The 14,569-nt window shown below is 44.4% G+C and overlaps 1 protein-coding gene across 6 annotated transcripts in view; it reads right to left on the bottom strand.

The window, feature by feature from the left end:
• The window catches only part of SYTL1 (synaptotagmin like 1), a 48,665-nt gene that overhangs the window by 10,648 nt on the left and 23,448 nt on the right, over positions 1–14,569 (bottom strand). For 4 of the 6 annotated variants that reach the window (XM_026702518.2, XM_087939706.1, XM_087939709.1 and 1 more), the window contains exons 3-10: positions 12,825–12,973; positions 11,613–11,781; positions 8,013–8,064; positions 7,261–7,324; positions 5,736–5,824; positions 4,638–4,766; positions 2,109–2,275; positions 1,283–1,385 (exon numbers count right to left, since the gene is read on the bottom strand). In XM_026702518.2, coding sequence (XP_026558303.2) covers positions 1,283–1,385; positions 2,109–2,275; positions 4,638–4,766; positions 5,736–5,824; positions 7,261–7,324; positions 8,013–8,064; positions 11,613–11,781; positions 12,825–12,973 — 922 coding nt within the window. The remainder of the gene's footprint in view (positions 1–1,282; positions 1,386–2,108; positions 2,276–4,637; positions 4,767–5,735; positions 5,825–7,260; positions 7,325–8,012; positions 8,065–11,612; positions 11,782–12,824; positions 12,974–14,569) is intronic. The other 2 variants (XM_087939710.1, XM_026702522.2) reach the window with 1 other exon arrangement.

Genomic DNA, 14,569 nt, shown 5'->3' with positions numbered 1-14,569 from the left:
CTCTCCAACTCTGATATACTGTATTTCTCATGCAGAGCAGAAGTGGGCAGAAGATCAGGACTACATCTTAGCCGTGCTGCCTGAGGAATTCTGGGAGTTGAGGTCCACCCATCTTCAAGTTGCCCCGGTTGAGAAACGCTGCTTTAGATCAAGGAGGTCAAACTCACGGCCTAGGGGCCGGATGTATCACGCCCTGGCCGGGTCTGGTTTAGCGGAGGGGGAAAAAGTCATGACACATCACATGGTGATGCCGTGACAAGCCAAGTTTGACACCCCTGCTTTAGATTAGTTGAATATAAAAGTTAACACCCTTCTGATGTTCTCAGGAATGTTCTGTTCTTCCAGAACCACACTGAGCAGAAAAGGACTGAAGAGTTTTCCAGAAGTCAATTGTCTGGAACAGAATTAGAGTCCTGTGGTGTTCCAGAAATGGCTTGCTTCTGAAAAACTACCCAATCTCTATACTAGGAAATAGCAGTAACATTTAGACTTATATACCGCTTCACAGTGCTTTACAGCCCTCTCTAGGCGGTTTTATAGAGTCAGCCTATTGCCCCCAATAATCTGGGTCCTCCTTTTACCCACTTCAGAGTCAACCTTGAGCCTGGTGGGATTTCAACTGCCAAATTGCAGGCAGCTGGTAATCAGCAAAAGTGCCATTCTAACCACTGCGCCACCGAGGCTCAATGTCTGCATTAGGAATTCCAGGAGAAAGAATAGAAACATTTGAAATGTGGATTTACAGACGGCTGTTATGTTGGGTTGATAAAATCAGAAATGAGGAGTGACAAGCCACCTAAGGCAAGCTAAGGGAAATCATGCAAACCATACAAAAGTGAAAGTTAGAATATTTTGGATATGTGATGCGACACCCAGAAAAATACAGCATACTTCACTTGATCCTCCAGGGAAATATTGGAAGGCATGGCTTCAAAATCTAAGGGACTGGTTTGGGGAAAACTCAGCAGCACTTTTTCATGCGGCTGTTGATAAAAATAGGATCACTAATGTCCGATGACAGATGGAGAAGGAGGAGGAAGAGGAGGAGGAGGAAAATAAAGGAAGGAAGGAAGGAAGGAAGGAAGGAAGGAAGGAAGGAAGGAAGGAAGGAAGGAAGGAAGGAAGGGAAGGGGAAGGGGAAGAAGGAAAAGGAGAAGGAAAAGGAGAAAGAACGAAGGTCTTGAGAAGGCTGGAAGGCTCTGTCCTTGGAAAGGTGGTTTTATGCACAACTTTGCTTTTGATTAGTAGGAACTCACATCAGGAGCTGTTGCTTCTCCCTCACCTTAAGAGTCTCATTAAAGATAGGATCTAAACTTCTCTTCTTGACAGCAGTTTTCCTCTTGCTGTGATTGGATCTGTCAGGAAGCAGGTAGGTTTTGACATATCTGGGTGGGCGAGAAAGGCATTACAAATTCAGTGTAAGTCACCATGACAGTCTTGCCCTAGTTTGGCACCTGATGCCCTGGAATGAGGTTTTAATCATCCAAGGCATTTCTATAAAATACACCATTCGTATCACCAATGATGTACAAACAGGTCTGTATAACGGCCTTTGGCCAATCACGTTGGATGTCAATTTGCAGACAAGCAATCTGTTTACAGGATGTAAGTTGACCTCATTTGCCTAAGTATATCATTATGTAAAATTGATATTACCTGGTTATGCAAACTATGCCAACTTTTGCAAATAATTCCTGCAGTTTTACACCAGTGCAAAAGCTATCCCGAATAGTCCAGATCTAATTCATTAGAGGTAGTCTTCAACTTACAATTGAGCTCAAACTTTCTGTTGTTAACCAAGACATTTGTTAAATGAGTTTTGCACCATTTTATGACCTTTCTTGCCACGGTTGTTAAGTGAATCACTACAATTGATAAGTCAGTGCCCCGGGCTATTAAGTGAATCGGGCTACTCCATTGATTTCGCTTCTCAAAAGGTTGCAAAAGGTGATCCCATAATCTTGGGACACAGTAACGGTTGTAAGTACGAACAAGCATCTGAATTTTAGTCACATGAACATGGGGCTGGTACATGGTACCTCTGTATTCAAGGATGTGGGAACTATTGGTCGGCAGCTAAGAACCACCCCCTTCTTCCCCAAACGTACGGATCTGATCGCTGCTTCTTTGCCTCAGCAAGATCCCGGCACTGAATGATCTGGATGTGGAATTCCTTCTTGGAGGAGTCGTAGCGCAAGGAGAACTGGATGCAACCACGGACGTCGATGCTCCCAATATCGTTGTCGCTGAACATGCTCGCCATACTGCCACTCATCTGCAGAGAGACGGGAACAAGGATCAAGAAAAGAAGAGGCAGATTCCCAAGGCAGGTCAAGGACGATGTTTTGGTCTGGAGAGCATAAAATCTTTCAAGGAAATTGGAAACAATACAAAACTGTTCAATAGCTATACTACACCCAGTCCGGAACAAACAATTACTTGCTGCAATTTTTTTCCTCGGGAGGAAGAGGAGGAGGGGAGGGAAAGGGACAGAAGGAAAGGGGAGGATAGGGGAGGGGAAGAGGAGGGGAGGAGAGGGAAGAGGGGAGAAGAGAGGGAAGAGGAGAGGGAAGAGGAAAGGGGAGGAGAAGGGAGGGGAGGGGACAGGAGGAAAAAAGTGGAGAGAGGAGAGGGGAGAAGAAAGGAGCGGAGGGGAGAGAAAAGAGGGGAGGGGAAAGAGGAGGGGGAGGAGGAAGGAGGGGTGGGAAGAGGGGAAGGGAGGAGAAAGAAGAGAGAAGAGGAGAACAGAGGGAAGAAGGGAGGGGAGAGGAGATGGAAGGGGAGGAAAGAAGGGAAAGGGGGGTGGGGTGGGAAGAGGAGGGGGAAGGGCATGGGAGGGGAGGGGAAAGGAGAGAAGATGATGGGGGACAAGGGGAGAGGAGAGGAGATCCAAATCAACTGAGAGTCCTAGAGAAGTTCTCCTACATCTAAGTATTCCCTCCACTTGCGGGGTAGACACATCATTAAAAGAGGCTGGAAAGAGAGCAAGAAAACAGGGAGAAATTGGAGGCTGTATCCTAATAATTACGATTTTAAACCACTGGGTGCCTTTAGCCTAAAGAAGAAAAGCTTAAGGAGAGACATGGAAGCAGTCTTCCGACGCCTGAACGGCTGCCACTAGGAAGAGAATATAGATTTATTCTCCACAGTGTCTGAAGATAGGATAAAAACCAAACCCCGAATGATTTTTGCATGCAGATAGATCCAGATTTGAAATAAGGAGTTATTTTCTAGTGGAGCTGGTGGAACAGCCTGCCTCCTGGATTTATTCAAATAGGCCTTCGTCCAGGATGATCTAAAGATACATGTACCTGTTCATTCAACATTCATTCCAGCCCTAAGATTAAAACCCACCCAGGAAAGGATAACAGGGAAATTAGTATTTTCTGCTGAACCAGTCTGTAACTCCTTCACCCCAAGAACCATTTTTGCAATTCTTGGGACTCCTGTTTTGCCCATAACTGCTAAAAACCAATGACCCCGTTTCCTGCCATATGGAGAAGATGAAACACAGCAAAACTAAAGTCCTAATAAAAGTTTAACATATTTTAAAATGCCAGGACAAACCTTAATTTTTTACCCAAACCTATGTGCTGATATCAAAGCTAATTTTCATATTTTGGGGCAAAAGACACAAATCTGATATAGAATTTAATTCAAAGTGGAATCCAGTTTTTGGACTATAAACACTGAACAGGTTTGCACCGTAGATAATTTTTTCCTAATATTAGTAATTACGATTAAGATATTGATCTCTTTATGAGCAAATTCAGCAAATTCCTTACATTAAGCAGAAATGGTTACAATTTTTTATGCTAGTTTATAATTTAGCATTTGAGTCATAGTGGTTACGGTTGTGAAATGCTGCCTAATACTCTGGTTTTAATTGTGATCTATTTTACTATTGACTTAAAGTTTGCAATTGGCACAACATACTGTAATGTGGGATACCTAGAAATATGCAGATTTCTATCAATGCCACTAGGCATTGATCTTTCTCTTCTCTTCTGTTGTCTTCAGGTATTATAAATATTATTATCATTATGAATTCCAGCAAAATGTTTTGCATCATCACCCTATATCCATGATGGCGAACCTATGGCACGTGTGGCACAGGTGGAATGCAGAGCCATTTGTGCTGGCACACAGGCAAGCTTACTCACTGTGCATGCGCATGCATAACAGTTGATTTTCGGCTGGTTTGAGGCCTTTTTTGGCCTCCTGCAGGCTTTTCAGGCCGAAAACTAGGCCCGTTTCATCACTTCCTGTTTTTCCGGAAATACCAGAAGTGACGAAACAGGCCTAGTTTTTGGCCTGAGAAGCCTGCAGAAGCCTTCCTGTAGTCTCTGGGAGGCTGAAAAAGGCCTCAAACCGGCCAAAACTCAGCTGTAAGGCACAGTTCAGGTAAGGGGGCGGTGGGGTATGTGTGGGTGAGTGGGGATTGCACATGCCTGTGTAGGGGCATGGGGAGGCACGCATTGCCTTCTGGGTGCTGGCACACGAGCACGAGTGTGCAAGCGCATGCACAATTTTTGGCACAGGAGCCCCAAAAGCTTAGCCACCACTGCCCTATATAATGTAGCTTCTACCTCCCCCAGAAAATGTTACGTTCTTATTGCAGCCATGAAATCACATACCGTGGATGAACTCAAACTGGAGGTGGAGGAGCTAGCATTCAACCCTTTATTTGAGGGGCTCACTGGATTCGCCTTTGAAGGGGATGAAACCAAAGCTGACCCTTGTCCATTTTCCAATCCACTGTTATTCTATGGTTTTGAAATAATTGGGAGAAGAAAAGAGGAAAAGCTGTTCTCACAAGATGCCTGCAATATGGTAGTCTCCTAATCTTAAAAATCCATCATTGTGAAATCCCAGCTGCAGGAAGGCATCTACGAGACCATACTTCAAAACTTTAGTACAGGAGTGTTAAAACTTGTGAAAACACATTGTCGTCACATGATGTATCGCAACTTCCCCCCTTCACTAAAACAGGGGTGGGTGTGGCCAGTGTGCGACACATCCGGCCCACGGGCCGCGAGTTTGACACCCCTGCTTTAGTATGTCCTTCTGTATGTGAATTCCCAGTTGGAGTAAAAATCCAGTGTTACCAATCCCCATTCAGGGATGGAGAAGCAACAGACAACATATGCTGTGCGTCTCATTATAATAAGTAGCCAAACGATCTGAATGAACAAAAGTGGAGTGCATTACTGTAATTGTTCAGATTCTGCCTGATATGGACTGTGAGATTATATCTATATATAAAAGGTAAAAGGGCTCTAGGGGGCAGTGCTAATCTCCGTTATAAAGCCGAAGAACCAGTACTGTCTGAAGACAACTCCGTGGTCATGTGGCCGGCATGACTAAATGCCGAAGGAACATGGAATGCTGTTACCTTCCCACCAAAGTGGTCCCTATTTTTCTACTTGAAGTTTTACATGCTTTCGAACTGCTAGGTTGGCAGAAGCTGGGACAAGTAACGGGAACTCATTCTGTTCCTCAGCGCTAGGGATTCGAACTGCCAAACTGCCGACCTTTCTGATCAACAAGCTCAGCGCCTTAGCCACTGAGCCACCGTGTCCCTTACACACACACACACACACACACACACACTCATGTATGTGTATGGATAGATATATAAATGCTCAAGCTCCAGTCACCCCTCAAGCCCACCCTGACGCAAGGGGTCACAGGGTCTTAAAAGAAAAAATAAAAGGCCACCTTTGCCTTTGTACCTGCATTGTGTCCTTGACAGCTGGATCCACTCCAGGCTGTTCTTGTTCCTCTATCTCGGAATTCAGGCTGCTAAATGAACTGCTTCTCTCTGCGATGGCCAGTGGGGTGAATGGATAAGGACAAAATGAGGCACAAGGCTTGGAAACTCAACAATTCTGTGTCAAGATTTAATGCTGCCATCCAGTCATAAGATACAGCACAAACGAGAACTGCCGCAAAATGTCACAACATGGGAAGTTCCTGTTCAAAAGGCCAGCCAGCCAGTTCCATGCCATTTGCATCCAACACCCACCCACACAGAGACAGTGGGGGCATGCCTACTTCATCATTGGATGGTTTTGGAACTTTCCCCCAAATCTTAGAAGATTATTCTCCTAAAGCAGAGGTCTCCACACTTGGCAACTTTTAAGACTTGCTAAAAGAACTTTAAGCATGGCTGCTAATGGCTTTATGCACAGTAGGGATGGAGAGGAAGAAATTGACTATTGCTTTTTGTAAATGGTTGCTTCGTGCTTTGGAAACAAACACATAGCTGGTCAGGGAGAGAAGGTCCCAGGGCCACCATAAAAGATTTTATTGCTTATTGGTGCTTTCTGGGACCTTCACTGTATTCTCTCCTCCCCAACACTGGTCTTTGCACTGAGAAGTGGCTTTCTTCAGTACGGATGGAAATGCTGTCCCTCAAAACGAGAATCCTGATTGGGAGGAGGAGTGAGTTTTCATCAGATTACAGTGGTACCTTGGTACTCAATTGTTTTGAAACTCATCGAAGTTGGTACTTCAACGCATTTTAATCAAATTTTTTGACCTGGTACTCATTGTTTGGTACTCAACGTATAACAGCAAAAGCACTTAGAATTATATACTGCTTCACAGTGCTTAAACAGCCCTTTCTAAGCAGTTTACAGAGTCAGCAAATTGTCCCCAACAGTCTGGGTCTTCCTTTTACCAACTTCGTAAAGATGGAAGGCTGAGTCAACCTTGAGTTGTTCAGAATCGAACTCCTGGAGCGAGCAGTGAGTTAGCCTGCAGTTCTGCATTCTAACCACTGCACCACCATGGCTGAAGCTAGAACTTGTCGGTGTTGGTTGCCTTATCACTTACTACGTTATTCCTTACGGGAAAAATTTGTTTGGCATTCATCATTTTTGGTACTCTTCATGTCTCCCGGAACCAATTAACAATGAGTACCGAAGTACTACCGTAATGGCTATGGGGATGTGAACGCTGCTGCCTTTTCCTGATCTCTGAGGTCCCAATCCTCCTCCTAGTTCAGGAGGACCTATGTGGATATTTACACCAAAAAGAAAGAACGACACACTAATGCAGAAGTCTCCAAACTTGGCAACTTTTAAGACTTGTGGACTTCCAACTCCCAGCTATGCTGGCTGAGGAATTCTGGGAGTTGAAGTCTACAAGTCTTAAAAGTTGCCAAGTTTGGGAGGGGCTGCACTAATGCCGTTGAATACATTTCCCACGTATTTGTTTTGTGGCTGCCCCAGACACTTTCTTATGAGTTTTTACCTAGAGTGTTTTCAACAGCCGACTCTGGGAAGCAGACCACATCCTTGGACGTGAGGTTGGGCTCCTAAGAGAGAAAGAAAAGAGAATTGACCTGCTGTGGTCGTTGAACACAAGTGATCTGAACACAAATGTGTTTTCAGATCCTTATCAGCATAAGCCAGACAGCACCAGCGACTGTAACTTACACCCAAGAACTACACAGCCCGAGCCATTTGTCAAAGTCGTCTGAGGTTTACAACAACCAAATGCTCTCAAATGCGCATGTCTCCAGGGACATTTGCAGATTTCTAATAAATAAAAGTCTTCTTCCTTAGATTTTTCAAATGTTATTTGCACAAAACTCAGAATGCATTTGAACTCAGAACGAAGAATCAAGATTTTGAAAACAGGCCAATTTAATACCGAAGAGCAAACAGTGGCTTTCCAGATTTTGCCAAATTTTAGTCTTCTTAGGACTAAGTGAGAACTGGAAGTACAGAAGCATCTAGAGGTTGCTGGCTTGGGTTTCTGGAACTGAATCGATGTTTCTGCATTTTAGAAGTGACGCTCAGCTATTCACTTTCTGCTCCCTGTGTGCTATTGGCAGGGAGACCGTTAGAAATGAGCATATTGGGCAGACCTTCCTTCAGCTCCAGCATCTTGACTCTACTGTTTCACCTCCTTGGTATCACTGCCATTTACAACTGGCACAAATGTTCACAACCACCATCCACTCTGGATGAAGGATTCCTTGTCCATAATACACCACTTACCGGAGTCTTTGTCAGTTGGAATGACTGAGGCACGGAGGTCTTAGGGAGCGGTCTGTAAGGAAATGGAGATGTGATTAAAATCATAATTTTAAAGGAAGTTGTCTGCTTCCATCCCCAGGAGATGTCTGGTTGAGCTGCTCATAAGGGCATTTGGCCTTGAACCAAACCTTGATTACATCTTAGTTTGATTACGGCTTTATTTGGTTCATATAATTTCACTCTATAATCTGTGGACCTTTTATTTGTATACATTTGTTTGTCATGTATTCTTTCTGAAGCATCTTTTGTGTAAAGTACCAAATGTCCTTGGCATTCTACAAATAACAGCACTAAACACGATAAGGATTTAGACATATTCTAAAAGGAAAGATTTGTTTTCTGGAAAATGTTAAAGGACCGTGAATGGACAATGTCAATGCTATTCTTCAAATACCTGAAGGGTTTTTACAGAGGAAAAGAAAACATCTTGCCTTCTACTGCCCCAGATAAGGATAAATTTCAACTGAAAAGCATTAATCATAAAAGCAGTTAAAAGTGGAGTGGAGTGGCCAATTGGAGCGGAGAGCACATGACTCAGGAGATGATACTGAACTACATTTTCCAGCTCTCCTTATTACTGACAATGTCTAGTGGGTGATCCTAAGAGCTGTACTTCAGTATCATCTGGGACAGGGGTCTCCAACCGTGGCCACTTTAAGACTTGTGGACTTCGATTCCCAGAGTTCTGGGAGTTGAAGTCCACAAGTCTTAAAGTGGCCATGGTTGGTGATCCCTGATCTGGAGGACACTGGATCTCCTCTTTAATATAAAGGATTCGGGGACTTTCCCTTCAGTTGAGATCTCCAAGAAGTTGGATAATTAGGTCTCTGGAATGTTCTACCTCTGGATTTTCTCAAAAACTTTGGATTGCAAATGGGAGAAAGCGGAGCCCCACAGGTGTTATGCAGATGATAAGCAAGATACTCAAAAGTTTAACAGTAAGAGAAATAATTCTATCAGGTTAAATCAAAGAAAGGAATACATTGATTTATGAAGGGTCTAGATCAGTGGTTCCCAAATTTTTTCAGTCCACCGCCCCCTTGGTGCTACAAACTCATCCTCAGTGCCCCCCACCTGGGGCGGAATTCAAATTTCTGTGGGTGTGGCCTAATTTGAGGGCATGGCCTGCTGGTCACGTGACTGGGTGGGCATGGCCTGCTGGTCACGTGACTGGGTGGGCATGCTTGCTGGTCACGTGACTGGGTGGGCATGGTTAGGTGACTGGCAAACCAAATACAAGTGGTCCTCACTTAATGGCAGGTTGCTTTGCAAGTGTTCTAATTTATGACTGGCCTCCCCAGAGCTACTTGACCTGTTTTGGAGTTTGGACAGCCATGCACACACATATACACCCACTCCCTTCTAACCCTGCTGGAGCAGGTCATTGGACTAGAATCGGCAAAGCATCTCTGATTAGATTCTAGTAGTGAATAGAATCTAATCAGAGATGCTTTGCTGATTCTTGTTCATTTGTTTTATGTCCGAGCGGAGCGGTGCACCAAATCAATGGGGTGAGCCTGAGAGAAGGAAAGAGAGAGAGAGAAAAGAAAGAGAGAGGTAAAGAGACAGAGAGAAAAGAAAGAAGGAAGAAAAGGGAAAAGGGAAAGAAAGAAAAGGGACAAAGAAAGAGTTGGAGACAGAGACAGACAGAGACAGAGACAGAAAGAGCTGATGCATCAGATTGAAATGAGGTCTAGTTTAGAGGCCCTTTCCCACATTGAAACACAGTAATTAAAGGTTTTGTGGACAAAACATGGCCAAGACTATCAGGAAGCTCTGACATTTTGTTGAGGCTTAAACAGGATCCATTGGACCAGACCTCCACCCTAAAAAATTACTTTTCCCCAAAGTATTACAGTGCCAATTCTGAAGAAGGCAAAACCAAAATGTACTGGTAAATTACAAGAACACACACAAACACACACACTCCCTTCTAACCCTGCGGGAGCAGGTGATTGGACTAGAATAGACATCTCATTATCTTTCTCCTCCCTCCCTCCCTCCTCCTTCATTTCTTTTTCCTTCTGTCCCTTCCTTCCATCTCCCCCTCTTTCTTTGTCTGTCCCATTTTCTTTCTGTCCCTTTTCTCTTTCTTCTCTTTCTCTCTCTTTCCCTCTCTCAGGTGCACCCCACTGACTGCTGCACGCTCCCGTGCAAAGGGGCTTAATGGGATGAGCCTTTGGGGCCTCGAATGCAGCTGCGGTGGGACGTTTGAAAAGGAGAGCAAAGCCACTCTGGATTTCCTCCCCGTTTCAAACATCCCGCCGCCGCTGAGTTCAAGGCAGGCATGTCAGGAAAGCGGAGGAAAGCCAGAGTGGTTTTTCTCCCCTTTTCAAACATCCCGCCGCCGATGAGTTCAAGGCAGGCATGTCGGGAAAGCGGAGAAAATCCAGAAGGCACGTTGGGACAGCGGAGGAAAGCCAGAGTGGCTCTGCTCCCCTTTTCAAACATCCTGCCGCCCTTGCATTCGAGGAGAGGCCCCGCAGGTTCACCCAATGGACTGCTGCACACTCCAATGCAAGGGGCTCAATGGGGTGACCTGCGGAGCCTCGCCTTGAACGCAGCAGCAGCAGCGGCACATTTGAAAAGGAGAGCAAACCCACTCTGGCTTTCCTCCACTCCCGCCACCACCGCGTTCAAGGCAGGCCCGTCATGAAAGCGGAGGAGAGCTGGAGTGGGCTTGCAGAGTGTAACTCACCTAGATCAGATGGCGGTAGGAAGGCAGGGCGGGCGGGCTGGCTGGCTGGCTGGCTGGTGCTGGTAGCGATGGTGGGCGGGAAAATGGGAAACGAGTGCACATGCACTACATAAAGAGTGACTGGGTGGGGCGGGCGGGAAATGCTGTCAGCGATTGTTGCGCATGCGCGCAATGTCATGCATGCGCAATAAGGACTGACAGAAGAAAATGGAGGAGGCAGGGCCAGCCAGAGGCCTTTTTTGCTGGTTCTTCAACCTACTGGAATGGTAACAACAGTTCTTGCGAACTGGTAAAATCTCAACCCTGAATTGTGCCCTGCAAGGGGCCCACCTCCAGAGCCCCCCTGCTGCCTCTTAGCGCCCTCTGCCGGCCCCCTTGCCTCTTAGCGCCCCCCTAAGGCATCTCACTGCCCCCCAGGGGCGGTACCGCCCACTTTGGGAACCACTGTCTAGATTAAGCTCCGATTCTAGCAATGTAAGCAAATCTTTGAGTTGGGCATGGGCTCAGAAGAAATACCTTGTTCTGAAATTGTTCGGACCATGTGTTCAACCAAGGAACTTAATTACCACGTCTGGGTTGACTTTTTTTGTTTGTTTTTGCTGACCAAACTTGTTTCAAGAGCCATTGCTACCACATTTTCTATCTCTAGCTCATTGCTTGAGCTTCTGTTGCAAGAATCTCCTATGTCATCCCAAAAAATGTCTATAGCTTTCTCAAATAACTCATCCTCCTTGATAATTTAGGAAATGTTTTCTGCTATAAGAATGAAGCTTTTGCTGTTTGGAACACTTTGTGAGAGGCTTGCATTTTCACAGCAAAAAAAACCACAACTTTCCTTCCACCTGAATATGAAAGCTGCTTACACATCCATAGTCTCCATCGACTTCTCATCCTCTGGCACATCCATGGCCTCCATCTTCTGATCCTCTGGCACATCCATGGCCTCCATTGTCTTCCCATCCTCTGGCACAGGTTCGCTGATCACATCTACATTCTTCAGGCTGCTTTGTTGCTTGAGTCCCTGTTCACCTGCTTTGGTAGAGTGAAAGCAGTTACTTTGGTAGAGTGAAAGCAGTAAAGAGAGATCCAACCTAGAACTCATGAGAAATTTCCCAACAGTGAGAACAATTAATCAGTGGACTGGTTTGCCTTCAAAAGTTGTGCATGATTCAGTCCTGGGGGTTTTTAAGAAGAGATTTGATAGCCATTTGTCCAGAATGGTATAGGCTCTCCTGCTTGAGCAGGGGTTGGACTAGAAGATCTCCAAGATCCCTTATTTTGTATTCCGTATTCTCTTACTGCCTAACTTTACACATTAACATATGGTCAACATTAACCAAAGGCACTTTCCTTTTCAGAAACCATTTTACATTGATCCAAAAGAATAAGAACTCCAAACTGAGGTGAACTGTCCCCATCACCTCATAAAAGGAAGATCAGACATAAAAAAAATAATCCATCCTCATCATGAGGATCCTCAGGTTCTGAGAAACCTGAGGCAATCCTTTAAAAACAACATTAAAAGCTACATTTTACAACCGTGAGAGTTATTAAGCAATGGAACAGTCTGCTTTGCAAGGTGTTCAAGGTTTTCAAGACTGGATGGGACAGCCATTTGTCCAGAATGGTATGAAGATTCCTGCACTGGGCAGGGACTTGGACTAGAACAGGTGTTTCCAAACTTGGCAACTTTATGACTTGTGGACTTCAAATCCCAGAAATCCACAGCCAACATGGTTGGCTGAAGAATTCTGCAAATTCAAGGCTACAAGTCTTAAAGTTGCCAAGTTTGGGGGCTCCTGAAGATTATATGATTATTTAAGGAGCAGTCTTCAGAAGTTAGTGAGCTCTCAAAAGATTGCTCCTCTTGTTTCCTTTTCCCTAATCTTGGAACCTAAGAATAAAAGGACAGTCAAATATCTATGGAGATTCTCAGTCATCCAGGTCATGGCTGGCTGAAAAAGCTTCTTGGATGAGAAGAGAAACATCTTCAAAGAAAAACCAGAAAGTCCAGCTGCCTCTTGAAAAAAAGCACTTTTGGGACAAGAGGAGAGTCAAGCATCTTCTTCTCTTACCTTTGGGCTTCTTCTTCCGGCGGATGGAAGCTCGGACAATGTCTGCTCCAAAGAGATTGCACTGGTGCCGTTTGGAACGGACATCACGAAACCATTCGCCGGAAAAAATCTTCAGCCAGTTCGGGTCAGAGATGGACTTGCGCAGTTTGCTTGAGTGGGCAGAGAGAGGGAAAGAGAAACAGGCGAGTTGGAAAGCTTCCCTGGGCCAGAATCTCCTTTTCTTTCTTCCTCCTCCTCCTCATTATAGCTATTTAGAATCCAATTGTTTTGTCCAGCAAGCTTTCAAGGCAGCTGACAAAACACAGGTAGTTGGAAGTGAATCAAAACAATTACAATTATTAATTCAAGACAAGAAGGATCTAGGAAAAGGAGACACCAATGCTTCTGGAAAGCTGAAGCTATGGTAGCTAAATGCAACCTTGTGATTGGTTTGCTGGAAGTAAATTCAACTGAACTCAAGATGGCTACTTTATAAGGCATAAGATTGGACAGTAACCCTTATGCCAGTGTCATCTTTCAGACTCAGGTAAATCACAGCTGGCATGACCGAATCTGAGACGCTGAAAGTTTTTAGGCCAGATAAGCTAGGAGGGATATATATGCTCCCAACAACTCAAATGCAAACTAATTGCCAACTCAATACTTTGGGCAGGTTGCTGCACAATCAAAAGTGCATTGCTGTTTTGTAAGTGCATTATCAACTAGGAGGACCTTCCAAGTTTATCAGAGATGATAGTTAGCAAGGGAGCAACTGACGATAAGTGACTTCAGGTATTATGGTACAAAATATGCAATTTCTGATGCTATTGCTGCAATTTTATAATTTGCCTCATTTGCATAATCCTCAACTCATGACTATAATTGAGCCCAACATTTCTGTTGTTAAATGGGACATTTCAGTGAATTTTGCCCCCATACGACCTTTCATGCCATAGCTGTTAAGTGAATCACTGCAATTGGTAAGTTAGCAACCCGGTTGTTAAGTGAGTCTTGGCTTCCCTGTTGACTTTGCTTCTCAGAAAGTTGCAAAAGGGGATCTCATGACCCCAGGACACTGCAACCATCATAAATATGAGTCGGTTGCCAAGCACCTGAATTTTGATCGCATGACCATGGGGATGCTGCAACAGTCATAAGTGTGAAACATGGTCATAAGTCACCTTTTTCAGTGCTGTTATAACTTTGAACAGTCCGTAAATGATCTGTTGTAAATTAAGGAGTAGCTGTAATGTCCTTATGGCCCACCAGTGCTGGTCTTTTAAAAAGTTCTTAAGAATTGGCTGTTCGCATAGGTGCCAGGACATTAGTCAAACCTGTGTGGTGTTATTACTGTGCTATTGACAAATATATCCTCAATTGCCATTTTCTAGACTTTCATGCATATGTGTATGTAACTATTATGTTTATATTTTTAACTATACAGATCATCCTTGATTTTTTTTAACACAATTGACCTCATCCCATTCCTAAGAGGTCGGTAAGGGGCGTGCATAAGTGCACCATCGTGCCTACCGTCCCTGTCCTATTGTCCCCATTTATTCGTACTTATTTCCTGTATTCTTACTCATGTTTATACTTATATCTATTACCTTGTAAGTGATTGACAAATCAAATAAATAAAAATAAATAAAATAAATTGGGACCAGAACTTTGGTTGTTGATCAAGGCAGTTTTTAAGTGACTCATCCCTGATTTTTGTCACTGTTTATTACTACTATAGTTAAGCAAATTGCTGTTAAGAGAAT

Source organism: Pseudonaja textilis, chromosome 10, assembly GCF_049901715.1.
Source record: "Pseudonaja textilis isolate UNSWEBS1 chromosome 10, rPseTex1.2, whole genome shotgun sequence".
NCBI classification, from domain to species: domain Eukaryota; kingdom Metazoa; phylum Chordata; class Lepidosauria; order Squamata; family Elapidae; genus Pseudonaja; species Pseudonaja textilis.
Note: the sequence above shows the minus strand (reverse complement) of the source record. Positions and strands in the feature narration are given on the sequence as shown.